Source organism: Montipora foliosa, chromosome 8 (genome assembly GCF_036669935.1).
Source record: "Montipora foliosa isolate CH-2021 chromosome 8, ASM3666993v2, whole genome shotgun sequence".
NCBI lineage: Eukaryota > Metazoa > Cnidaria > Anthozoa > Scleractinia > Acroporidae > Montipora > Montipora foliosa.
In genome coordinates, this window is record NC_090876.1 from 39,290,590 (window position 1) to 39,318,075 (window position 27,486).

Here is a 27,486-nt window from a genome sequence, read left to right on the forward strand (position 1 = left end):
TCGTGGGATCAGGAACTGTTGCTGGCAAATACAAATGGGAGATTTTTCACCTATTGGTACTTCTTTCGACATCTCCAACAGGTGAGGCTACAATGAGCGACAAAAGTAGTTGAGACACTCTTAGGAAAAGACGCTTTTCGATACTTAAGCATTTGTTCTATTTTATTTACATCTAGCGTTTAATAATTCTCTGATACCCGCGGCCGCCGCATTTGTAGGCGCTGTGGTCTGCGCAGTCGAAGAAATAGAAAAATCAACATTGTGGCTTGGTTGGTCAAAGTTGATCATTAATTAGGGCACAGATGAAGGCAAGGAGATAAAATGCGTTTTCAGAAGCCTCAGAAATTAAAAAAAAACATCTTATATATCTATTTATTTATTAATGATTATTATTATTATTATTATTATTATTATTTTAATAACAAATAAATAAATAAATAAGATGCACAATTATTTTTAATTTCTGAGGCCTCTGAAATAGCATTTTATCTCCTTGCCTTCATTTTGATGTGCACAACTTCAATGGGACATTGCTTCGCATAAGACAAGACATGTAAGGGTCCGCTTAATACTTGAAATGAACTCATTTACATACATAGTTACTTAATCGACCACTCCCACAGGGGCTTTTTTCATGGCCAATGAAACACATACGATAGAACATAACCACATCTTTAAGAATTCCATCAGACCCGGGAGGAAAACCAGTCGGCTGTTTATCACAGTTGTAAGTGCAACCTCATTCCCAGGGTGTCCACTGTCGTTCAACAGACCCTGGGAATGAGGTTGTTATAAGTGCAGCCAAGAAGTTGATCCAGGGGCTACGTGCAGGTCATTGTTTTACCTGAAACAACCTATACCTTTACAAAAATGCTAACCTTAAGCTTAAACATTATTTTTTAGGCCTATTGTTAGCATTAGTAAAGTTTTGGGTGGTTTCAGCTGTAATGGTGAAACACTTGACCTGCAGCCCTAACCTGCAACCTGCAGTTTTGTCCTTCCACATTTTCACTTCATTATTGTCAACGAATTATGGCCCGAGAATAGTGTGGACCATTTTTCGTACAATAAACCTGACAGAATCAACTATAATGGTAAAACATTTGACGTGCTTCCTCCTATCAACTTTTTAAACAAAAACGTAGACAGGCCTCAAAGATACTGGACCAAATTCAATTCAAAAAAGAGGGCCTGTGTGATAACATCAAAACAATCAGAATTTTTTATATTTTTGGTTTTTAAATTTTGGAAGTTTTTTTTCATTTAAGGTTTTATAGATTTTAATTAAGGTGTTGGCAGGTCCACACCAGCCTTCAGGTTGCCGCAAACTGACCTGCCTTAACAAATAGTATATGTATGTATGTATATGCAACCATAACCTGCAACCCGCAAGCTGCAGTTTACACCTTCCACATTTTCGCTCCATTTTTGCTGTCAGCAAATTGTGGCCCAAGAATAGTGTGGACCATTTTTGTTATAATACACCCGACAGAATTTTCTTTGAGCTTTTTCTTTCTTCTGCTCAGTTACAAAAAACCTTTTAAAACAAAAGAAAAGTAAAGCATGCGCTTAATTACCCATCTCCTATTTGTCCATGAGTGGATGGTTATGGCCCTGCACCAGGGAAAAAATCCTTTTTCCTCAACTACAATCATGGCCGACCAGTCTACCGCGGAAAATGCTGAAATTTCTATAAGGCTTTGTGAAAAAGAGACTTGAGAATGTCTTATTTTAACCCATTGGTGGGTGCTTTTTTAATACCCAAACCTTGCAGGCCTAAAGCCCTGGACGCAACAACAACTCCCAACGTTGTTAGGTGTTATACATATACTGCATCCATTTGCATACCTTGTTGCATGTTTTTGGGCATTGTTGGGTGAAGTTTGAAACTGGTAAAAATTTTTCAACAACCCACAACATTTATTTTGTTCTGTCGTCGCCGAAGCACAAGCGCAACATTGTTGGATCCGTTTGCACAGCTCTTCCAACATTGTTGGGGCCATGCTCGCCCATCCATTACATATGGTCTCCATGGAGACAGCAATGCATTTGCATGTTGAAAACAACATGACAGCCGAATTTTGTAAGTTCGCAAAGTCTAATGGGTCGTATCCTTCCCATAATACATTGCACTCCCTTACATTGTCGGGAGTTGTTGCAGCAATTTGCACACCACTGCCAACACCATTCAACATCTTCCAACCAACAACTGCCAGAGTTTTTGTGTCTGTTTGCACAGGACCTTTAGTGCTTGGATACCTTGGATACAACCTTATTGGCACTCTTGTCCAGTCAGAATCGGATCATTTTGTCAATTGTTCTTTTACGAAAAATACTGAAGTTTGCTTACAAATGTTCTCCATACAGCACTTATTTAATCTTGTTGTTCAGGCCAGTCGTTTCTGTGATGTTTGTGTGATAGTGCTAAGTCTCCTTATCAAGTCACTCTCGTGGAGGGAACGAAATATTTCTGGAGCCAGTGTGGGCTAAGCAAAAAACAGGTGAGATAATCATTTCACCTTATTTTTGTAGTGTTGAAGAAGTATTATCTTTTTTTTGCCGAAAGCATATTCAAGGAATCTGGAGCAAACTCAAGCAATTTGTGAATGTTTTGTAAATCGTGAAATGTCTCAAGGGAGTGTTTTATTCAATGGATTGACTCTACAACACTGTTTCATGAATAGGCAATGTTATAGTACCAAATTAAACAAAATAATTGCTGAGCAATTCATTTGTGACGTAATATGTTACTACGGCAACAAACGAGAAATCTAAAAATGCCTATATTTGGTCTTTAAACTCGAAAACGAACCCGGTCCTGCGAACTTGATAAAACTAACTGCAAAGTGACGCCCAGTGCTGCAAAAGCCAATCGAAACAAAGCTATCAAAACGTCAAAGGAAATATGATACTTTCCTTGGGAAAAAACCTGTTCCTAAGAATAAATTTACTCTCAAAAGGGTTGTCTCAAGGAATTAGTGGATATAGAAGCTCCCTTTGATTATTCTTGAAGTATTGTAACTGGTTTGAGCTTCCTTTATGTTTTATTCGATATCTCTTTCACATGCGCCACACATGCTTACCGTGAAAACGGATCGGACTCAAATTTAAGTTTGTAGTGGATTACGCAACTTTAAATGGCATCGATGTTAATGTTGTAATGTTGTTGCCGTGTTCTGTGCCCGAATAAAGAGATTACGAGGCAACAAGAGCAAATTTAAATATCACCCCATCCCCCCACAAATATATCTATGATGTGAGGGCCACTTGGATCGAGGAACCTCAATGTCAAAGGGGCATAGAGTAGTTTTCATTAGTCCATATCCCAGCACTTGGATGTCGAGTCTGTTTCAAAGTGACTCTTTGCTGCAAATCAAACTCGCGCTCATTTTGATGGTTTCTCTCGAAGACTCGTTTTGAAACGGAGGGAAACAGTAACTCGGAAATAAACCATTTAGTGTGGCAAGTAATTTCGCGGTTGAACAACTTTTGTATGGTACTCCGCTTTGAGATTTGCTCAAGAAGTCTCGCGCCGCGGGAAAGTAGAACCAATGGTGACCTGCTCTCGCACGTTTTCCCGTATTTAAGGCTGGCTGCGCGCATCTGCTTTGCATTCAACTTTAACGTTGGGCAGAACTCGGGCAGAACTCGTTGGGAAAATGTGACACACCAAAAAAATATGCTCATTCCTTAATTTGTCTGCGTGATAAAAGATTCTCCCTACTCAGTTTCCCCTATAGCCCTAATCCAATGTTGGATTAAAAACGGCCCAAGGCTTGTACAGTATTTTGCACCAAGTTATCAACATTAGTATGGAGGAGAGTGTGTGTAACCCGGGGCGCGGGACGCAATAGAGTGTATTTGTGGGTGCATGGCATGGCCAATGATGTTCAAACCGGAAAGTTTTCCCAAGATTTTGGCTCCTCTGATAGTCAGAATCTGTTATAATTGGACGTCGTCAGCATTACTTCGATTTTTTCTGTAAATCCCGTTTTGGAACGTTTGCAGTGGTATTGTGCATTTTGTATCTTCAAGATCTTATTCTTCTTTTCAGCCTTTTTGTGATGGGCGTCACAAAACAACCTCATTTCAACCGGTGCTATATTCGTAGCTGAGGAAACCAGTTCAGAAGTCTTCCTTTGTGGCTGTAAACGAACAAGCACACCGCCGTTCTGTGATGGCTCGCATGTGTCTGAAGAAGTCCAGTCAGCTTTGATCAGTTAATCATATTGGCGAAGTAACATTTGCATGCAGATATGTGTATAAACTTGAAGTCACTGCAGCACCCATCAAGAAGAAAAAAGTATGTTTTTGCAATGTACTACCAGAAGTATTTTGTGCCAAAATGTAACAGACGATTTTCGAGGTGTTGCAACACTTTTGCAATAAAGACATGAAATTTGTTTGTTTGTTTGCATGCGGCTTCAATACGTAAACGTAACAAAAGAAACGGTTTCTTACGTGTTAAGACAAATAGGTGGCATGGCACCACTTTCTGTTAAACGCCCGTAGCCAGGGTTCATAACAGTCGCACAATAACAATAACGATAACGATAACGATCACAATGACAATGACAATGACAATGACAATGACAATAACAGTAAAAATGGTTTATTAAAAATCACATTCTTGCACCAAGGGTGAATTGCAACCTGCCAACAATAAATTATGTTAATTTTGACGCTAAAAGTTACAAAAAAACTGCGATAAAATTCTTCTCAAAAACATGTTAAGAAAATAAAGAGATTTGTTTTCCAATGGTGACTCGTAATCGGGGATACTCGAAAAAAAATCCGAGCAGTCGCCCTCCTCCGACGGAGGGTTCGTCTCCTGCGGGGGAGCGCTCGGATTTCTTATCAAGTCAAAATGCTAATTAATGAGAAGTGTATAAAAAGTAAATAAAACAATAGACCTTATTCACGATAGCCGCCATGTTGGATTTGCCTTTATCATGCAAATTAGCTACACACTTCTGAGGGGGCAAACAACACAAGTTCGAGAGGTTATAAACGAACACCTTAGACACACAGATGATTTGTTTCTCGTCCATTGAATGTTTATCACCTAAGTAGTAAAATTGAATGTTTACACAAGTTACTTCGATGTGTTTTGTAGTGAAAAATGAGCAGATAACGAAGTAGAAAGTCAAAATGTCGGAGGCAATCTAAAGATATAAAATTATTGTAAAAGGTACTTAATTCTAAATTCTAAAATGTACTTTTAGCAATGTTAATTCAATATTTCGACGAGCCGATTTTCCGCAATTTGCCTTTATTCCAATGTTTGCCCCCCAGCATAACACATGGCTAATTTGCATGACAATTTGAAAACCAACATGGCAGCTATCGTGAATATGGGCTATTCATCAATCGCTTAGGGAAGAAAACTATCAAAAGCTCTCGAAACTGATGTATTTACGAAATTGAGATCACTAAACAGGAATAGGGAATAGTAAAAAAGCGCTATAAATGAATAGGTCTATGAACTGGTTCCGCGCCTATAGATGATCAAAAGATCTATTTTTCTTTGGATTCAAAACTATGTTAACTATACACTAAGTGACCCAAGTTTTAAGCCTTGATTTCAAAAAGACACCTGTTTATTTTGCCTGAAATGTTCCTATTTGATGGTCGACCATTACTTACCTTTTGGATACAGGAGAAAATGACGTCAAAGACTCAATAGTTTAAGAATGCAATGCGTTTGTACGTGGCTGAATTAATATGAAGGAGGGGAGTTTCGGGCTTTCAGACTTTTAAACCCGTGTTTTGCACACATAATAAGCTGCGTTTACACGCTGAAATTTTATAAGCGAGTGAGTAAATGACGTCACTTTTCCTTAGATCCAACACTCTGAGGTCCAATCGGTCAGTTTGGAACGTAAGTAATGGCGGACCGTGAAATCCAGAACTTACACTCAAAGTAAACAGCCTTTGGCTAAAAATCAAAGCCCAAAATTTTGCCAGTCAAGTGTTAAGCAATCTTATTATATGGCAAAGCCAGTCTTAGGAAAATCTAAGTACTCTGATTGCTTCTTTTTCGGGCGGGATTTTGCAGTACGGACCATTTCCATGGAAACGGTCCAAGCCGTCCAACGCCGGCAAATTTTAAATTTTCATGCAACCAAAACTGCGAAAGAAAATGTAAATATTGTCATTCTTCACAGCAAAACTACCAGAGAAAGCTACAATGATTGAAATTTTACCGAGATTTCAAAAATGGAACATTCTCTGAGCGAGTTTTATGAGATCTGGAAACTTTTGATGCAGAAACTGAAACAGCCATCACCGAAAGCCAGGAGGTCATAGACAATTTTATCAACCAACAGAAAACTCATAGTCTACCGGTACATGCATGGAAGCTAATGACAAGAATATGAGAAAATTCAAAGCTTATACCTGCTTCCGAGCTTGAGCAACCACCTTTTGTCATTTTTTCTTTTGAACGCACGCAGGAAAAACGGAGACAAATACTTGCCAGCGACAGTTTCCAGTTTTCAGCGCAGTATACAGCCATACTTAAGGCCCCGTCCACATCAGTGTTCACGTATCCGGGTGGTTTTGAATCCCCAACTTTCTCTTTCCAGATGAGTACGCTTTCCGTCCACACGTATCCGGTGAATTCGCTGACGAATCCGCAACTTTTTGAATACGCTCTCCAGAGTGGATATTTTTGAATCCGATATGAATCCGGAACCGCGTGGATGCCAAATCCGGAACTTTTTTTATGCGGATGACGTAACAAGATCGAGCCCGGTTCCTTGCCGTGAAATCAATTCTCAAGATGGCTGCCGAGGACTTCATGGCGCATGCTTTGTTACCTCTGTTTCCTTGAGGAGTCCCGAGCACTAGAGTGAATCAGGATACGTTTCGGATACGTGTGGACGGACACTGAAAGGGCGGAGGCCCTTTAAGTGCAAGCCCCGGGAGGGCGTTTTGCTATCAGAAACCGAGTGCCATATAATAAACAACTTACTAACATCACTTGCTCGGGACGGTACTGGGGAATATTGGCCCTCGGTCGTGACAGTACCCACTTCGCTGCACTTGGCCCATACTGCCACGACCTTGGGCCAATATCCCTCAGTATAGCCTGCGAACGCAAACGTATAACCGGCGGTTGTTAAGAGAAACGACCGCCGGAAATACGTCTGCGTTCGCATGCTATCCCCAGTACGGCCCTCGTGCTCGTTTAGTAAGCGGTTAATACTTTCAAAATCTGAAGGAAAAAAGGAAGTGGTTTTTTGATCATAGTAGCACGTTAGAGTTCTTGCCCATCTGAAAAATCCTGAAGTACAGCATTTCCTAATCTGATAATGTCCATCATATTGCTGTTCTTGATTTTCTAGCAGATCAGCCGCCTTCCTTTGATAACCAGAAGATGTGTTTGCGATTATTCGTGAAGATGATGCGTCAGTGCTTCCAGTGTTTACCCAAGTTGATGTTAACGCGAAGAGAACTCCATGTTTGTCTTCGTTGTTGTTAACGTTCAGGACCCCTGTATCAATGTGGAAAGGAAAAGAACATTAATGGGAGCTACTTCCAAACTCCTTCGCGCGCTAATTTGCATCATAAAAAGACGTCCGAGTTCGAGTCAGGCATTTTATCCTGAACATTTGCTTCAACATACGTTCGATTTTGTTGCACAGCGATGATGAAACCGTTTGCTCCCCCTCCCCCTTTCAATCGTGTTGAAACATGTTGAAACGAAGTTGAACCGATGTTGAATGAGTTTCAAAGCGTGTTGAAACGGTTTGCCCACCCCAGCAGTCAACATCGTGCAACAAAATCGAAAGGATGTTGAAGCAAATTCTAAAGCCGTTTGCCCGAGTTTTTTTTTTTTTTAATCGAAATGAGAAAATGTTTGCATAAGAATATAACGCAGTAGACCAATTCGGGTAACTCAATGTAGTACCCAATTCAAATCTCTAGGGGTTAAGATGCTTTAAGATGCTCTAGGGGTTAAGATGCATGATACTGTAGCATTGACATTTAAATGAAATGGTAACGCTTGGAACAAAACGTTTTATTCCCAAAGGATTTGAATTGGGTACAACATTGAGTTAGCCGAATTGGTCTATTCCCTCAGGATTAGTTTAAGACACGAACATTGCAACTTTGACGTCTTTTCAAGAGACTCAGCGTTTATTCGGAGACGGCCTCCGTTAAAGAAGAGTCTTAAGGACGGAAAGAAGTGGATGAACGGTTACGCAGTTTCATCGCAGAAATATCGTTTTATACCGAGATTGAATCATTTTCAACGCAACATTCTGGTTTCTAATCAGTCCGATTCTTTCCATCAGCGTTGAGAATAACAAATAGTCTGGATGGTTTTAAAACTGCGAGCAGCCGTAGCATTCAGTTGCTCAATTCAGACATTTCATTGGTCAATTCAATTCGGCAATCCAATCATTCAATTCGTTATTTAACCATTCAATTAGGCAATTCAAACATTCAATTCGTTAATCAAATATTTTGTTCCGAATTGAATAAATTGCAAGATAGAATGCTTGAATTGAAGGTTTGGTTCAGAACAAGTTTGAATTTTGGCCGGGATGGATAGCCATACTGGGCAAGCACTAGAAGTTAATTGTGCGTGATGTTGAAAGGGTGTCGCTATGTTGTTGGTTTTTCAGGCGATATACATGTACAATGCAATATAAATATACAAACATACATAATCTGTGACACTTCTTCGAGCGTGGAGCAAATCCACACTACGTCTTTGCATAATCGGCGGACTCTCTAATTCCCCATTACCCGTGTGCGCATCGTGATTATGATGTTCATTTTGTAAGCTATCAATCTGCTCCATAATTTCCTTTTCTTCCTCGCTGACTGCTTCCAAATTTCCTGTATCTTCCTTCACCTTCTCTTTTTCACTCGCCAGATTCTGATTTGTTTGCCCCAACTGTTCTGATATATTCTTTAATGCCGCTTGTCCTGTTGCTAGCAGTTTGGTGATCTCACTGATTTCGGTTATTTTCTGATTTATGGTGTCCCTTAGCTTTTCGTTCTTCAGTTGGAGATCTTTTATCGCTTGAACGTGTTTCGTACTCTCTTCTGCAACCCGCTCAGACTGGTCTGCGAGACTTTTCTTCAAGATTTGAAGATCTTCCTGTAAGGTTTGTTTTTCTTGTTCATGATCTTGACTTATCTCTTCAATTCTCTTGCTCATTTTCAGAACTTCCTTATCCAAAATTAGTTTCTCTTCTGTGATTGAATCCCTGTCACTTGTTACGAAGTAAAGCTCTTCTTCCAGTTCCACGCAGCGAGAGCAAGACCCATCTGCAAGATGTAAAAGAAACATCACCCTTCACCCATACGTCATCCTCGAAAACCTAATCTAGGGGCAGCCAATCGAGGCGGATGAAACACAGCAACCTCGTTCCCAGGGTCTTTCATCTCCCCACCCCAGAGGGAGCGAGGGAAGAAAGACCCTAGTTCAGGCTGGTTACGTGTCTTAGGGACACGAAAATGTATTCTTTTTCACATATTGCCAGCGCTGCACTTTGGCAATTTTTCCACCTTGGGATGGGTCCACACTTTTCCGAATATTGTCGTCGCTGGTGTTTGTGACAGCCCAAATGAAGCTTAAAGCCTTGGCTGGAGCTTAGGTAGATCAGCCGCCATGTTTTTCAGCAATCTTCAATGTTCTATCTCGCATAGCAGCTATTGAAATTTTAATCCTAAGCCAAAACAAGTAAATTGCTTGGAAACAGTTTATTATTGTAGAAACGGGGTTGCTGTTTTAACCGCGGGGTACGGAAAATACATTATTTTTCTCCTATTGCCAGTGCCGCTGTTTGGTAGCATTGTAAATAAGAACTCTCATAAGTTAATGAACTTACTACCACCGAAGACCAACTCCTATACTGTAGTAGTGGGTTGAGAAAGAAAAGGACCTTTCAGTTACCAAGCCTTAAGACCAATCGTACCAGAAATTCTTTCGTTTTTAACTATGCTGGTAGATACTATAATTAACTTGCCAAAAGGAACAAGCTTAATCTATCTTCTTATTGTGAATGAATGAATGGTTTATTAGATTTATGCATATTTATATATTTTAGATTATTGTATATTAGTTTATTATCTTATATTTTATATTGTACACGTCATTCAGTCTCACAACTGCGAGTTGTTCTTTTAATAAACGATTTATCTATCTATCTATCTATCTATCTATCTATCTATCTATCTATCTATCTATCTATCTATCTATCTATCTAATCTTTCCCTTTTGTTGGGAGCTCAGGAATTTACGACCGTGGCTTCCCGTTCCTGTGGTTGTTTTTTTTGTCATCTCCCAGACTCTCACTTGACCAGCCTGAACCAGGGTCTTTATTCCCTCGTTCCCTTTGGGGTGGGGAGATGAAAGACTATTGGAACGAGGTTGAGTTTTCAGGATCAGACGAAAGATTAGAGGCTCTGTACTGGGAAACACACCATTTCCAAATGAATGAAAGGGTTCGTTTCTGAAAAAAAACTGCGGGTGCTGCAGCGGTGGGGAATGAAACAATTTTTTTTTTCCATCAAATGAGTATAAAATGGTAAAGAAAGAAAGATTTGTGAGCTTACCAGTTTCGAGAGTTAACCCTCCGTCAGAGCAAATTAAGGAATCGCAGGTTGTTAGTGATTTGTGGAGCCGGGATATAGAGGATCTTTGCCATTGGTGGCACCATGGTGGCGTGAATACACGGATAAATTAAAGGAAAACGCTCATTCTGCAGGCATTAAGAGTGAAGTGGTCACAGTGGTGATAGGTCACTCGAGTTGAAAAATATTTCACTCGTTAGCTTCGCTCACTCGTGAAATATTTTTCAACACTCGAAGAGAAATTTCGTATCTCCGCGCGGCCATGTAATATCTTCAATAAGTGAAATGGACATGACCAAATGGTAAAACTTTACTAGAAATGTACAATGTGCCGAGGAGCCAAGAGATGTCCCAGAATCAACAAAGTTCTCCGCTGAGCCAATGCTACGAGGATCTGAAAACATCCGATGGCCACCCAGGACTTTTAACTAAAAAGACCGTGAACTCCTTTAGCGAATACTGACGTCTTTCTATGTACTGTGCAGAGTTAATTGAGTTTCTTTGTCCATATTTGTTAGTACCATTTCAAGTAGCCAATCATCACGAACATAGTTTGTATACAAATAGGAAGAGTGTCATAATAGCATGTATTTACAATAGCTACAATAGCATGTATGACACATTTGCTGTTGTAGCAGCCTATGGACCTTTCAACGGTTTAAATATGCGTATCGAGTTGTGAAACGATGTTGGGAAGCTCACTTTTTGGCTCTGGCCATCCCTTCTGAATCGCGGCCTTTAATTATTTTCGTCCATTTCGGCATTTCGTTGAATCCACTGTAGTCTTGCTTCTGATACAGGCAAATATACTTTATCATGTTGATAGTCTCAAATTCTGATTCCTTTCTTTCTCTAGCTGGAAGAAAGGCTCTTGTAAGAGTGTCTGCTAGGAACACGGCTATCGAAAAATCTTACTGTACGGTGAACTGAGAGACGGTGCAAGATTCGTAGGAGGACAAAATTTACGGTAGTGTAAGGATACGTTGAAGAAGAAGTCTGAAAATAGCAAATGTGCCAGTGGATGACTCGGAAGTATATAAGCGGAAGAAATGGAAGAAAGTAATCTACCAATTGACAGAGGTTATAGATATTAAGCGAGAAGAAGAGTACCAGAATCGACAGTACACTTGGCATGGGTTTTTAAAGTCAACCATAGTGTTGAATAGATGTGGAAGAAATTTCTTATCGAATGCCGGCTTGGCATCGTCTGCGATGGACAGCCTACCGGTACATATGCTAGGAACATCTTGTTTCCATAATAATAACATAATAATAACTTTATTTATCGAGCTTGGGAAAAATATAAGTAGATTTACATGTAAAATAAGCATATATCAAAAAGCATGAATTAAGATTTTTAAGGTGACTCCTTAGTAATAGAAGTTTTCGTAAGATTTTTTTTAAACGTTTCTCGATTGTTCCCTTCATTATGGTGACCCGAAACTTTGTGCAATTGAAAAAATACGTCACCAAGCTCGTTTGCGAGATATAACTTGCTCAAGTTACTCATTTAATCATTGCGACTTCATCTATTAAGGACAAGTTTGCTCCATCGGTCCACGCTACGTTTTTCAGGAACAGGAAGCACAGCTTTGACGTAATTCTTAAAATGAAAAAACAGGTGTATTGTGTTGTTCAAAAGGAATAATTGAATGTCTGTTTTATGGCACGGGCACACGTCTTGAAAAGGCACTGACTACAAATATTCCTCGGGTGCTACGAATACTTTTTTCCCTGTAACGTTTTTTGCTAAGTAATTTTTTTTTCAATTTACGGCACAAAGAGGAGTAAGAGAATAAAATTATGCCAAAAAAAAAGATAGGTCACCAACCTCGTTAACGAAAAAACAGAAAGCAACCCAAGCTCGACCCTTTCGACAACACGTCTCCCCGATGGCACGGTTTCACTTTCACTCTCGGACTGAAATGACACTTAAGCATCATCAAGGCTATCACTCGACTTTTTGTTTTTGCGTGGGTCTAAATAGGGTCTTGTTTTGCTCTCTACTGCTGTGCTCTAAAAACGGCCATTCTTTTTTCTAGCGACCTTTCCCGCACGAAAGGTCGCCATTTTGAAATGCTTTTGGCCACGTTCGATATATCAATATTCACACATGGCTACGAGTCTTGTTGCTCTAGGTATAAATAAGTTCATATGTCTTTTATTGCCTGATCTTGGTATTTTTACATTAATTTCTTGATTTGTTCTAAGGCTATAGTTCCTATTTGCATGTGTACTAATAAATACTTGATTAGGGTGTTCAGCAGTGTTCAATGTTCTTTCAAGTTCTCGTCTTTCATCCAATGATGATAGGGTTGATCTTGCAGCACCAATGATGTCCAGGCACTGACCAGACTACTGTTTTGTACTCCTTGGAGGTCATCTGCAAGGTATTCGGACAGTCCGCCCCAAACCGGTGACGCATATTCCAAGAGAGGACGAATTTTAGAACAGTAAGTAGTCAAGCCGACTTCCAATGGCATACCTGCTTTTCGTAGATAGTTAAGTCTTTTGTTTGCCTTTTTGACAGTTTGTTCAATGTGGTATTTCCAACCCAGATTATTTGGGTGCCATACTCCAAGTAATTTAAATTTAAGTACTCTTTCCAGATACACATCTTTGATATACAGAGCGTCGGGTTCACTTGGCGATTTCTGGAAAGAGGTCTACAAATCCTTCGTCTTTGTTGGATTCAACATCATCTTGTTTTCTATTGACCAGCTCTGAATACCGTCAAGCACTTTATGCAGGTTAGATTCACTATCGTTTGGGATACATTCAAACACGGCACAGTCATCTGCATATTTACACATCATTCCTCGTTCAAGAAGTTCCTCTGGTATGGAATCATGAAAGTCGTCGATAAAGATGTTAAATAATAGCGGTGGTATTACAGAGCCTTGTGGAACTCCTGCCGGACATGCTTTAGATGTTGATAGTAAACCCGAATGCTCTACTCGTTGGGATCTACTTTCCAGGAAGCTTTGGATCCAGAGCCAAACCTCTAGGTCATACTCCTGTAAGCGAATAATGATGCCTTGCAATCTCCTTAGGGCACGATGTAAAGGTTTCTTCAAAATGGGCTGCAGGGTCTTGTGGTCGCTGAAGTGTAAACTTCTCCATGGCAAAAACGACTGCTAACTTCTTCCCGATCTGTGCTTATGAAGCCTCAGTTTTAGTCAACGCTCTACTTGCAAAGGCAATTGGTTGTCCAATTTGAATCAGGGACGCCAGGATCGGAGCCCATGAGTAGGAGTTTGCTTCTCCCCCACACAAGCCCTATGAGTCAACCTTTGCTCGTATCTTTCTATTCTTAGAACACCTCAAGTGCTTGGGCTCTGCACGCACTGTTTAAAATGGCCAATCAGAATAGAGTTATTTTGAAACGAAGACAAAAATATCAAAAGTAATGCATGCAAATTGTGCAAATTGACGTAAATTGATGTAAATGTGAGCCTCCAGCTAAAGGGACTTAACGGGGTTTGAACCCATGACCTTTATGCCCATCTGCTCAGACTTCTGAATGAAATGATTCAGGTTTCTAATCGCGCTCAGCTTCGCGCTTGCCATAAATGAGTACGTCATCAGCATTGCATATCACAGACCCTGTAATTCCTGGTGAAGGTGCTAGCTATACTGAAATATCTCGCTACTTGCAGGCCATAAGGTGAAAATAATAATACTAATTGACAGTGCTAATCACCCTTTACTTGCAGTATTGAGGACTGAATTGCGAAGGGCACGATATCGGGCTGAAAGCATACAAAGGCGCCTCTGGTTGCCGCTATGCAGTCCATGTTTGATGTCGGAGCACAGCACCGCAGCTAGATGTTAATTAGCTGCGAGTCAATTTTGGTGAGGGGGGAAAACCGGAGTACCCGGAGAAAAACCCTCGAGTCAGGTTGAGATCGACTGAAACTCAGCCGACATGCAGGCCGGGGCCAGAGTTGAACCCTGGTCGCGGTGGTGGGAGGCTCGATAGATAACCACTAAGCCACCTTGACTCCAAAGGTGGCAAAGGCATAAGATGGCAAATTTCTTTAAAGCCATAAGATGGCGAAGGTTGTCAGGAGACTTGACTCGTCATTTAATTCCAGATGTCAAAAGGCAGAAGCAAGATCAACTTTAGTTACACTCGAGCGTCATCTGAATCCAGGAGCAAGTCATTAATGACAGGTATTTGGTATATTTCTCTTTTTAGAGCAGCATTCAACGGCTTCGGATCAATGTAGACCCTAAGCTCACCAGACTTCTTAACTGCAACCACGAACTGGCTTACCCACTCGGTGTGCTGGTCAACAGGAGTGATAACCTTGAGATCGTGCAATCTTTTAAGCTCCGCCATGAATTTTTCTCTGGACCCATCTTCTCGGCAGCATTTAATCCTAACAACGGAGTTAGGTGCTGTTCGACAACAAGGAACCTCACTTTACTCTTTGAGTTGTTTCGGGGGTTCCCAACTGGAAGTGCATACATTCCCATAAGCTTGACCTTGGTGCTATTCCACATGACCAGGAACTGGGAACAAGGAGACGGCTTGAATTTTAACCACACTAATTTCTTCACGCTCTTCACGGCTCTCATTTGCATAAAGGGTCCCGGATGTCTTTTTACATCTCCTGGCAAAGTGATTCTCCTCGTTGAGCCTTCAGTACAGACTTTACCCAAGGTGGCAAGGAACCGTTTTCTATCCGAGGCATGCTCATAACCACAGAATTTCTTGTGTCGCGCTTATCTCGTCAAGTGAGGGAAAGTCTTATTTTGGGTTTCCTTACTCAAACGATGACCATTCAAATTTGAAATGGGAATTGTCTCCGTCTGTTTTACAGATCTAGATCAATCTGGCGTAGAGCAACAGTGATTTAAAGATCGTGGATGCGCTTCCCAACCTGGTCAGAGTTTTACTTGAGTGGTCCATTTCTACGTCAAGGGATAACGTTCAGATGGATTCGATGGGTTAAGGTGGCTCCATATGGTTCAGTTAGCGGTTCTTTTGGTGCGCGCTATTAGCCGCTTTCCACGGGAAATTTCGCTTTGCTCGTAATCGCACCTCTCTCAAGTCTATGTAAATAAACTTCTAAAATATTCTCTAAAGATAGGTTGTTTACATTGTTTAGTTTGCTTTTCTTACATTTCCTTCGGTGAAAATTTCCTAAACTTTGACATTACATCACATTTGTCCAGAGGAATCTTTTGAGTGCCAAAAAATAGGGGTTACAAAGGTAATTCCGTCGCTTTTAGTCGCTTTTAGCGAATTTGTATTTTTTTAGCTCCAGCACATTCTAAAATCATTTCAATCAGCTGAGACACCCCTTACTGGATATAACTTGATCTCAAGATTGACCGGCCCCTTACTGGCTTGATAGCACAGTTGCAAGAGCAAATGCAGCGCCGCAAACGCAGGGTGTTCTCGTTCAAGCCTGGATCCGGATGTTTCCATGCTAGATAAAAACCTTTTCAGTTTCTTGTCTAACTGCAGTGATGATCTTAAAATTCTTACTTACCTGTATGTCCATTCCGCAGTTAAAGTAAGAAGATTTTCATATATTTTAAAATAAGTTTTGAATTTGAAATCAGTAGAGAAGAAAGTATAATGATCGTTTATGATGTGAGCAACCGTCATAAATAGATAGCAGCACTTATCAGTCAGGGGGGCAAAGCTGTTTTACCCATTAAGGCCAGTTTTGAAGTTAGTTTTGCTAACTAATTGTGATATGTTCAGACAAAAAGTGTCATGCTCCAGAAAAAGCTACCGGTCAACTAAAGAGTACTCATGACAAACCCCACGTCAGACGATGAATACCTGAACTTTGTTGAAATGTCCTTTCTTAACGAGATGATACAGGTTGGAAACTCAAGAAAAGCTTCAGACGAGAAGGTACATTTTACCATCTGGTAAATTTGCTTTCAAGGGATTGTGCAACGAGCCCTGTGCCTTAACTGAAACATGCAAAGAAATATCATTCTAGCCTTAGACAAGAATGTGCTGCAGAGGATTCGAATCAACCTCGTTCCCAGGGTCTCTCTTCTCTGCCTCCTTCGAGGTTGGATTCTAATAAGCTTTTCAGGGTTGTCGACCCCGGCCACTCTGCAAGGGACGGTCAGACAATTTACTTCCGCCTCACGTCAGTGAAAATCAGTGGCTTTGGGCGAGATCTAATGCTGAACAATTTTACTTATCAAAGAGGCCATTAAAAGTTTCGATGTGTAACCTCCCGCCCTGCGATCCCCTCTCTTGATAGTTGCGCTTACCCCCCCCCCCCCCCCCCCACTTTTTTGCGGGGTAAAAACACAAAACATCTCGGTTTATGCCTTCCGTGAAACCCTTATGGAAGCGCTTGCAGCGCAGGCTATGTTGAGCCCTGCTGCTCGCATTAGTTGTCCCATTCCTCGGTGTTCTCATATCACACCGACTCTAAAGAAGGAAAACTAATTTCTACGTAGATCAAATTTTGTCATATTCCGCCCTTCTAGTACACCTACATAACAAGAAACGTTGCCTAAAGTTATAGTTATCTGCACTGTGCTCAGGAAGTTAATCGCGTGACTATGGAACTTATCATAGTGGTATTCTAGGTGCTGCCGTTATCTTTTCTTAAAATTAATATATACCAAAAAGAAGAGGCTGCAGATAGCCTACACTTTGCTCGAAGGTATTTTAGCCGATTTCCTTTAGAGTTCACAGTATTTCAGTGATTACCTTGGTCAATACCTAGTTCAATTTCGTTGTCTAAAGTCCAAACTCCAAAGTCCACATTCCGTGACCGAACCATATGGTTAAGTGCCACCGTAAAATAGTTCTTCACATTTAAAGTTTAAGGCGTTGGTTCCAATAAAAACCAGCAAACATATGCTTTACAAGTTTCTTCGTTGATATTTAATAAAAATATTTAATGCTTTAAAAAATACTTTACTCTCCTTTAAAGAGACCGTTATTTGCGCAAGGGAAACAAGTAGAACACTGTTGAAGCAGGTAAATCACGCATACAACGAGGATGGTTAAAAGATAGATGTGAACGACATGACTCTGCTCCCCCACTCCCCAAATAGTGCTGACCATTACTGAATATAATTATTTGATAATTGTGATTTTAGTGTTACCTGTTTCTTGCTTTAAACAGTGAGCTATAAACTTCTGCTTTTCTTCTAAAGCCTTTATAAACGCGTCAAAAGCATCTGGCCCTCTCTTGGGTAACATATCTAACAGTTTGACAACCTTTTTCTCTACAGTAGGCTCCTGTTCTATTTCCTGACGGTCTGATTCGTCTAGAACGGTGTTCAAATATGGTAATAACTTCATGGGTTCCAGGTTTCTTATGAGGTAGCGCCGGTGATCGTCCAAGATTTTACGGTGCATTTCATCCATCTCCATATTGTGACAATTTGTTGGAAGTCTTTCCTGCGGCGAGAGGAGCAATTAGTTTCTCCTGCAATACCAAGTTGAAATTCTGTCCACAGACGTGTTACCGTAACTATGTACGTTCAAGAGTGGATAATCAGGAGTAGAAGAGACAAGGGAATCGAATATGCGCAGTTTATTTTCCTTTTTCACCATGTGCCCCTGACGTCACAAAACAATTGGCCTTAGGAGAAAACAAAGTTGTGCTGCATAGGCATCACAGTTCTTTTCAATGTCATTTGCAGAACAAAACTGGCTATTTTGACTGGAATCCCGTTCTGAATTAGCTTCCTCGACTCTTGTGTTGGCATACAAACAGATGCATGAAAGGGATCTCTCCTAGGTATGGGGCCATAGGTTCTGAAGACTGCCAAAAATTAAAAGAAGATACTATCGCTTGTTACAAAGTGGTGATGTCAGACTGTGTTCTTCTCGTTTTTGTCATTGATAGGGAGCTTAAGCGTGCGCGTTTTTGAGACACGGACGGCAGCCGGAAGGCCGAGAACATTTCGCGTGCCAGAACAGTGGTGTCCCCAAGATTTTTATATTAATCGTCTCTAAAAGAGAAAAGATGCTTAGCGATGTAAATGTGGTTGTGTGAAGACACGTTAAAAGGGAAAACAACTCACTTGCGGTTGCCGTACCCGTCGCAAAAAACGTGCGTGCTTGAGCTCCCTGTTATTACACAAACCGGGACCACTACCTAAGTAGTGGATAACTTTAAGACATTCCCTTCAAACCGTTTAAACCAGTTTGAGCCACCTAAAAAGACAATGAAGTTACAATGTTGTACAACTTTGAGGAAGCAAAACCTTTATTTTGTTTTATTTTATTTTTGTTTTTACAATACATTGCAATAGCATTGCAATACAGTACTACAGTGAGTGATTAAAAAAAAAAAACAATTCTACGAGAACGTACTTTTACAACTTAAAACCAAATAACTGCCATTGGTTGAGATCAATTTGTCAATGTTACAGTTTGCAAGGACACATTAAAGCTACACTAAGCGTTCATGTCCAACATTTTAGACACGATTTGTACAATATTTCTTTTCCAGCTCCCAGTGGCTTAATACCTCAATTGACAGAACAGTTCAAAGCAATCGGACGGCCATGGATTCGAATCCTTTGCCAGTCTCGATTTCAAGTTCAGGCGTAAGTTTCTTATTTAACTGCGATGCTCTTTCTAATAGGCCTTATTCGCGATGACCGCCATGTTGGATTTGCTATTATCATGCAAATTAGCTACACACTTCTGAGGGGGCAAACAACACAAGTTCGAGAGGTTTTAACTAACATCTTAGCCACACAGATGATTTTTTCCACGTTCATTGAATGTTTTTCACCTAAGCAGTGAAATAGAATGATTACACAAGTTACTTCGATGTTTTTTTTTAGTGAAAAATGAGGAGATAACGAAGTAGAAAGTCGAAATGTCAATGGCAATCAAAGATATTTAATTATTACAAATGGGACTTAATTCTAAATTCTAAAATGTACTTTTAGAAATTTCAATATTTCGTTGAGCCGATTTTCCGCAATTTGCCTTTTTTCGAATGTTTGCCCCCCGGCAAAACACATGGCTAATTCGCATGACAATTTGAAAACCAGCATGGCGGCTATCGTGAATAAGGCCTATTGTCATCTCATGCCCATTCCACAGTTCAAATATATAAATTTCCAAATTTTCTAAATTAAACAATCAATAACCAATCTCTTTCCCAGAGCCTCCACCGGCAGAACGAACGCGGGAGGTTCTAGAATAATCCAAAACCAGAATAAAAAAACTCCGGTCCTGGTTGAATAACTGCGCGTGCGTGAAGGGAGGCGGTCAGGAATTAACAAAAACATCTGGAGTTCACCTTGCCATGAAAGAGCTTACTTTTCACTTGCGAGACAGTACACATGAGTATAAACACATCTCCCAACCACTGCGGACAATAAAAAATAACCAGACGTTTTTTTCAATTAAAACATATTTCGGAAATTCAAAATGCTGTTTAAAAAAAACTGGTAAATCGTAAAAAGATTTATTTCTAGATCATCTTCATTGTCGTATAGATAAAATTCCAGAAGAAGTTTAGAATTTGAAAATGGAAGGAAATGAAACCGTTTTTCAACGACCAACCAAATATGACATTTTTGAATTTGACCAGAATTTCTCTTCCCGACCGCTGGCCAAGGGAACGGTGACTCGTGAAACGAGATTGTAAATGCCCATATCTGCTCAATGCCACAGAAGATTCAACCTTGTTCCCAGGGCTTCTCTCCGCCGAAGAGGGAACAGGCGGGAGTAGAAACCCCATGGAAACGCCGCTTAAGCAGACTAGTCCCCTGCGGGCCCTTTTGCTCGTTGTCAGACTCTTCTGGTTGAACTTCGTCCCCTGAGGAGCCGGTTAGGAAATAGAGCTTGAACGAGCTCGTCCCTTGTTCGGAATTTGGTCCGCCGCGTCTTTGCCATCCTGACACAAATCGTTGTCCTCTTGACGATGTCAATACACTCAGGCCAGACCAATTAAGACGCAGGTTTTGGTCGCGTATCGCCAGTACCCAGTCTCGTAAAGCAAGGATAAGTGACTCCGTAAGGAAGTCTAATATGAAACGGACGGGGATGCTCGTCGGAAATTTTGAATTTAACCCCTAAAAGAGACCATCTGGGCGTGGCTCAAGCTTTTTGTGACCCTGAAGGAGACCAATCTGGACGTGGCTTAAGCAAATTTTGACCCCTGAGAGAGACCGCTTAAAAACACACAAAATTTACCATAATCATCGAATGCTTTTATCTAAAAGTAGTTTTTAAAAGCATTGTCATAAATCTCAAGTTCTTCAATTCAACTCTGTGTTTCTTCGCGGAACCCTAAACGAGACGGCATGAGATATGTTGAATCACGCTTGATGAACGTTCCATCGCACTCTTGATTTTCCTTCAGTCATTATTGACTTCCTTCACGCCAATGACGATGCTTCTTCGCTTAAATGAACTCAAGGTTTCTGAGCGGTTCTTAAACAGTAAAAGGTGCATTTGTTATGGACGTATCTATATTCAAAACGCTTGGGTATACACATTGTTGACAATAGAGCGAATGTTAATAACTTTTATCTGACTTTTCTCCTGGGAGCAACTGGAGAATTCAGTGCTACAAGGGCCAGCACATGCAAATTAGTTAGAAGCTTTTGTACAGCGAGACACGTACCAATTTATAGGAGCTTTTGTTATTCAATGATATGGAAATAAGTGGCCCTGTATGAAATGCTAACGAACTGCAAATAATGGGGAATAGTTTTATTAAATTTGTTCAAAATTAATAATTGTAACCACACACCCTTTGTGGAAATCAGCTCAGCTTTTAGGTATAATTATTAATGATAGGACAAGCGTGTATAAACAAAGTTTTACTTATCACTTCTGCATACAAAACAAAGCAGGGACCTTTAAGGAATCTTGCTTTAAGAACAAGCGAAATAAGGTAACATTGACGAAAGTGGTCGAGAGCTTTAGTGTCCAATCTTACTTGTAAATATCACACACGAAACAAGATGTTATCCCTAGGACCGAATCACGGGCATTAAGTGATCACACTTGTTAGTCATTTTCGGCTTCGATTTGAATATTCTGTGACTGTTAAGGCACCCGCAAACGAGGAAACAATGTGGCGGAAACATTTTTGCGGAAGCATGTGTTTCCTCGTTTGCGGCGCCAGAAAACATTTGTTGCGAAAGCAAAATTTGCTTCCCGAGAAGCAAAATTATCTCTGAATTTGTTCAGAAGAATGTTGCTTCCTCAGCAAATGTTTCCTCTTTGAACACCGAGGAAACATTTCAGGAAACAATTTTTCCTCGTTTGCGGGCGCTTTCACGGATGGACACCATTACCTCTGATTGAAGTACAACGTTGCTGTTTATTTTAATCATGACTGGTCAAGAATACTTTGCCGGAGAAGTGGAGTGCGCGCTTTCTGTCAAATGTGGCAAATTTGCAAGAGTTGGATACAAAAGCAGCCTATATTATGCTCTGCTAAATATTCACGTGTGAACTGGATCGTGGCTATGTTTACGATTCTTCACTGGTTATGTTTACTAAGAGTGTTGCTTTGTAACAAAAGTTGAGGTTCACCCTGCAACCAGGTTGGCAATCAGACTTAGTTTGACCACTGTGGAGTTTAGCTAGAAAAAGGAACAATTCAAGGACCCAACGAAATAACTGTGGAGTGTCTTCATCAGCAATGAAAGTATCACAAGATTCCTTTTTCACATGCTCACCAATTTGGTAAAACAGGAAAGGGTACGCCGATGAAGGTGATTAGTTTCCTTTTCTTTTGAAGAAGCGAATGGACATCTTACTAACTTCTTTTGTTCGTCCACTACCATTTACACATTACACCGTTGTGATCTTTATCTCTAAAGATTGTTTGCTTCAATTCATCGCGGGTTATTTAAAGAAGATTTTTTTGATTTGACTAAGCTTGTTAGGTTAGCGTTAGGGTCCGGAAATTCTATGTCCAGTTGCTATGTCCAGTTCAAATTTGTCTATATTATAAGGATTTCAGTGAAAGCTCAAACAATTAAATTAAACTTCGTTGAGGTAATTCTTGAGAATGAATTGTGCACTCACCTCTATTCTATGAGCCTTGCTACAAAGTTTGCAAAAAGAATTTCTACCAAGAGCTACTCTCTCACACGACGAAGCCACACACACAGAGATACAACTCTCTGAGTTTCGTTAGTAAAATTTGACTGAAGACGAAGATATTGACAAGTTAATCAAAATCAGGAACCGACCACAAGTAAGCTCTGAAGGACATGCGCATCAGGCTAGTTGCAATTCATGTCCTTTTCTTCAGATGATGTATTGCAAAATTCCCTAAAAATAGAGTTCGGAGACCAATGAATTGCAGTGAAGCATATCCTTTAATTATTGTCACAAGGACCCAATATTGACCGAGGCATGAATCAGTAGCTGCTTTGTTATTGAAATAAAGGGATACCGAGGACTCAGCTCGATTGTCTTTAGGGCCACTGTTGCTTTTATTCATTTATTTATTGAAAGCGTCCAAAAGGAGCGGGCAATCTTGACCTCAACATTGCTATCACGCATGCATGGCGTGTATATACCGAGCTTCCGGTCGACTTTCCACTGATTCCTGTTTTCTTCCACATTCAGTCATAAAATGCGTTTTCGACAGCATTGTTCACATTGTGATCACGAGGCTTGGAACCTTCGATAGCTTGAAGAATTTGGGTAAATTCACCTTTGGACCAAAGGAAGGTCGCGTTTGATTCAAGCTTGGAAGAAAGCGTTGAGCAAAGCGTTGTTTTACCTCAATCTAGACCTCTGAAGCGTCATCCTATACTTAAGTGTAATTTATTACAACTATATATACTTAAACAAACACACAATCCAAAGACCCTTTGCGTTCGAGGAGAACGCATTCTAATCGAGTCAGTCCCGCGGGATGTCCCTCGGGTATCGATCGTGATGCCATAGAATTTACTACTTGCTCAATCCCATAATACTCCTCTTTTACCCCCGCAAACATTTTGCATAATCATTGTTTGCAATTGTATGCCAATTGTGTGGGGCTAGAAGAGGTGTATTATGAGATTTGTGCATGGAGTGAATTTAGCGTTTGGACGCCATTTTGTTGTGGCACAAATAACCTCGATCTCATCTGATAGTGTTACGGCTTCCCCAAACGAAGTCAAGTCCTGTTGGAAGGGGTTAATACCTGTCTGAATGATCCAGCAATATCCCGTGCGCTACACGCTTGGGAGTCACGCTGTTCAAATTGCTGGCTATCCAGCAACAAAGGCTAGTGATGTCCCACAAAACTGATGTTGCATTATAACACATGTATTCCATAATTGTTTTTAATAAAATTGTTAGCAACAAGACAACAGTCAAAATACTTATAATGCGATACCTTTATTGCTAAACAAATACTAGAAAAGTGCATAAAACGATTCTCCCCAAAATATAAAATTACTTTTAAATGCCTCGTCTGTCACAAAACGGGAATCGAACGCGCCTCACTAATCCTTGATTTCTGCTAGTTATATATCTCTAAGGTAACCAGGCACGTGGAAGGGAAAACTAGTGAGAAGTTAAATGGAAAGTGTCACAAATGATTGACATGCTTCAAAATCCGATAGTAAAGCTTCTTGGCTTTTTTAAATAGTTGCTGCAAGTTCGAATTTTCAAGTTTATTTAACATAAACGACATGAAAAACTTACTGAGTATGTTGCATAAAAATTTCAAATTTATTTAGCGGGTCGACTGTAGGATACGGCCCACTAAATTAGCCAGTCATAGCGCGCGTAACAAAAAAGAAAAAAACCCGACTGGAATTTCTACGCGGTCCTCCTTACAGGCATTCCTCGTAATCAGAATAACAAAGCAATTATACAGTCAAAATTGGAGACGCCTACCCTCTCTCTCTCCACATTCTGAGGATTTTAGTTGCACTTTGCCGAAAATAAATCTTCTTGGCTTTTTTAAATAGTTGCTTGCAATATTCAAACAGCTTAATTTCTTAAGTTTATTTAACATAAACGACATGACAAAAAACTTAATGAGAATATTGCATAAAAAGTTCAAATTTAATTTGCCGGCCGTACTAAGTTGGCCAGTCATAGCGCGTGTACTATCTGAGCAATAATAAACCCTTTTCTAAAGAAATTTCCTTCGATGAGATGTGTGTTTGATGATAGAAGACTGTTGAATGATTAATTAATCTCAAATCAAAACATAATGCTCACATCAAGTCGCAAATGACCAATGCATATCATTAATGAAACTGCTACTTACGCACCAATTCGCACCAATTTGTTCACGTTGTTCTTCAAGCTCAACGAACTAGCACCATGCTTGTCTTCGTATCCATCAGGCAAGTACATGGTTTGTTTGTATGTTTGTTTTTACTTATTTACGAGAAGTTCACTGGCTGGCTCCTAAGGCCTGTTCCAAACGTCGTGCTACTGCCGTGCCGAACTCAAATAAATTTGGCTTGGCAGTGGCACGACGATGGCACGGCAGCGGTTTCAAACGTCGAACCTTATACAGTCAAGCCAAATTCAAAAGACAAAACAAACAATCCATCCAGCGTAATAGACTAAGTATGCAAATAATGCAAAATACATTAAATTAATTTATGAATTGAGTTCGGCGCAACAACAGCACGCCGTTTGAAACCAAGTCATGCTTCTGCCGTGCGGCACGGCTAGTCCTGCCGTGCTAAGTAATCGTGCCAAACCTAAGTCAGCCGTGCCGCGTTAATAGTTTCAAACGGCGTGCTACTGCAGTGCTTAAATCGAAATGACAATTTTAATTTGAGTTCGGCACGGCAGTAGCACGACATTTGGAACAGGCCTAAGCATTCACAAATGCATTGTAAAACGAAATACGGTATCAAAATGGCAAGGGACAACTAACCTTGTCCACACCTGAATTTTAATAGGTAAGCCTAGCAGAACCACAATGACTGAAAACAAAACGTGGTGCTGGATCGCTAAGCGAAGAAAAGCAACAAAATGATGCGAATTCGCAGGCAGCCGGTTCAATTATGACAAATATTCTATGAAAAAAAGCCGTGAAAAGGAAAAAGTGTTCTGGGCTCGTGAATGAAATTGAGACATTTTGATTTCGAAAAATGCTTTGTCCGCGTTACAAGGTATTTACGAAACCTTGCAAATTTGAGAATAACTAAAACTTTAACTGCCCATTTCAATGAAAGTTCCGCACAAATCTACCCGAAGAGTTCTTGCCCGTGTGAATTTTTTTTTTAGTACCGAAAGACGTCCAGTTCTCAATCGACAGACCACGTGTGAGAGTAGGGATTACTCTTTAGCCCGTTATCATTTTCATGTTCTTTCAGTGTTTTCCAGCTATGCCCATCAAGCGAGCCCTCCAGACGCCATTTGAAAATGTATCCCCCGTGATCGCTTCGCCTACGCGTTAAAGTGTAGTGTAGTGTTGTTACTAACAACTGTTGGCTCTTACACCAAATTTCTCGCAAACCCGTCATTACATTTTGCAGAAATGTGAAATTAAAAATACTTCGAACTACAAATGAGTCGGCCCAGCGCAAAGAGAACTCTGCTAGCAGGGAAGATTGACTGGTGAGCGTTTCCTACCTTCTATCTCTTTTAGAGATAGGTATTCGGTTGAGGAAAGATATCTCGCGAAATAGAGGACAGAGTGGCACCAAATTACCAGAGAACGATCACAAAGAGACAACCGACAAATGAGTGCAACATTAGTGCTTATTTCTTTTATTAAGCTTTCTGATTTGTCTCAACTAAAATTCGCCATACGAGCTCTCTTAATTCAAAACACAACCCAGAGTTTGGGCCACCTGTGCTTTTAGTAGTAACATTTCATTCAAATAAGAGTAGAAACGTTATCCGTTTTTGACATATTATCAGCGGCCTAGCTATTTCCGTGTGACGGTACACAGTGCAGCGAAGAGACCAGTAGGAAGCTTATCCTTACGCATGAACGTGTTATATAGAGCAGTTAATATATACACTGATGAAGTGTGCGCTAGTCACACGAAACTCGTAGGAGGATAAAGAGAGTTATACAACTGCTTGTTCGCAGAAACAAGAGGATCTGTCGGTCAGTGCGCTTAAGCTTGTTGTTTAGTTTGGTCAGTACATTTATCATAATGTCTGACTTCATCCACGCCTTGTCATTACTGAAATAATTTGCGAAACAGCTGGGTTTTTTACTACTGCCAATTAGGATCGGGGTTTCCTTTCCTCAAGCGGCATTCACAAAAAACGCTGCTGCGATTCTTTGCTTGGCATTTTTCCCACCTCTGCAGCGCTTGCCCCTTTCTGCTAAGGATTTCTCAGGTAGCGCTTTCCACATTGTACCAGTCTCATCCTGAAAGCAAATGTCGGCTGGTTCAAAACCTCTTATCAATTCCTTTACCCGCTCTCTCCAGCTTTCGATTGCTTTTTGACAAACATCTCCCTCCTCACCGGCAACACTCATTTGCGCTACATTGTGCCTCTGCTTCTATTTAGCAAGCCAACCATCGGTGCCTTTAAACGAAGTTTCGCCAGGCTTTTCAGTGATCAGCGATCAAAAACCAACATTTGACTTGATTTACTTTCATTGTTCATTTCAGTTTACAGTGTCCCCAATTAGCGCTCCAGCGCTAGAACGACTAGACACTTAAATATTTAAAGTTCCTTTCCTTTCCTTTTTTTTTTTATCAGTCTCGCTTCTTCTCTTAACATTGGTCCATCAACTGGAATATTTGATTGTCGCGCTCTCATACACCATTCCCATAGTAAACTGTTAAACTTCTCGAATTTTTCATTGTTTGATCTTTTACAGTTGGTAGCACTGTTAAAAGATCATGCCTCAAGAATACTCTCTTTGTTCTTTAATATCTTGATGATTTGCGTCTTCCCACATTCGAATATTTTCGCCAGCTTCCTGGTACTTTCCCGACGGTTTTGACGGGGACAGAACAATTCTT

At 40.4% G+C, this 27,486-nt stretch overlaps 1 protein-coding gene and 1 pseudogene across 2 annotated transcripts; one reads left to right on the top strand and one right to left on the bottom strand.

Annotated features, from left to right (window-relative positions):
• The first annotated feature begins 4 nt into the window (after positions 1–4).
• LOC137967310 (CDGSH iron-sulfur domain-containing protein 3, mitochondrial-like) lies at positions 5–7,483 on the top strand (annotated as a pseudogene).
• Positions 4,610–22,979, bottom strand: LOC137967308 (tropomyosin-like). 2 transcript variants are annotated; one of them, XM_068813829.1, is made up of 4 exons: positions 22,610–22,979; positions 17,698–17,995; positions 8,678–9,288; positions 7,357–7,498 (listed from the first exon to the last, which is right to left on the bottom strand). In XM_068813829.1, the coding sequence occupies exons 2-4, from the start codon at positions 17,966–17,968 to the stop codon at positions 7,490–7,492; spliced, it is 891 nt and encodes a 296-aa protein (XP_068669930.1). In that variant the 5' UTR covers positions 17,969–17,995; positions 22,610–22,979; the 3' UTR covers positions 7,357–7,489. The 2 variants fall into 2 exon arrangements, with proteins under 2 accessions (XP_068669929.1, XP_068669930.1); XM_068813828.1 differs by lacking the exon at positions 8,678–9,288 and having other exon boundaries at positions 4,610–7,498.
• Positions 22,980–27,486: the final 4,507 nt, after the last annotated feature.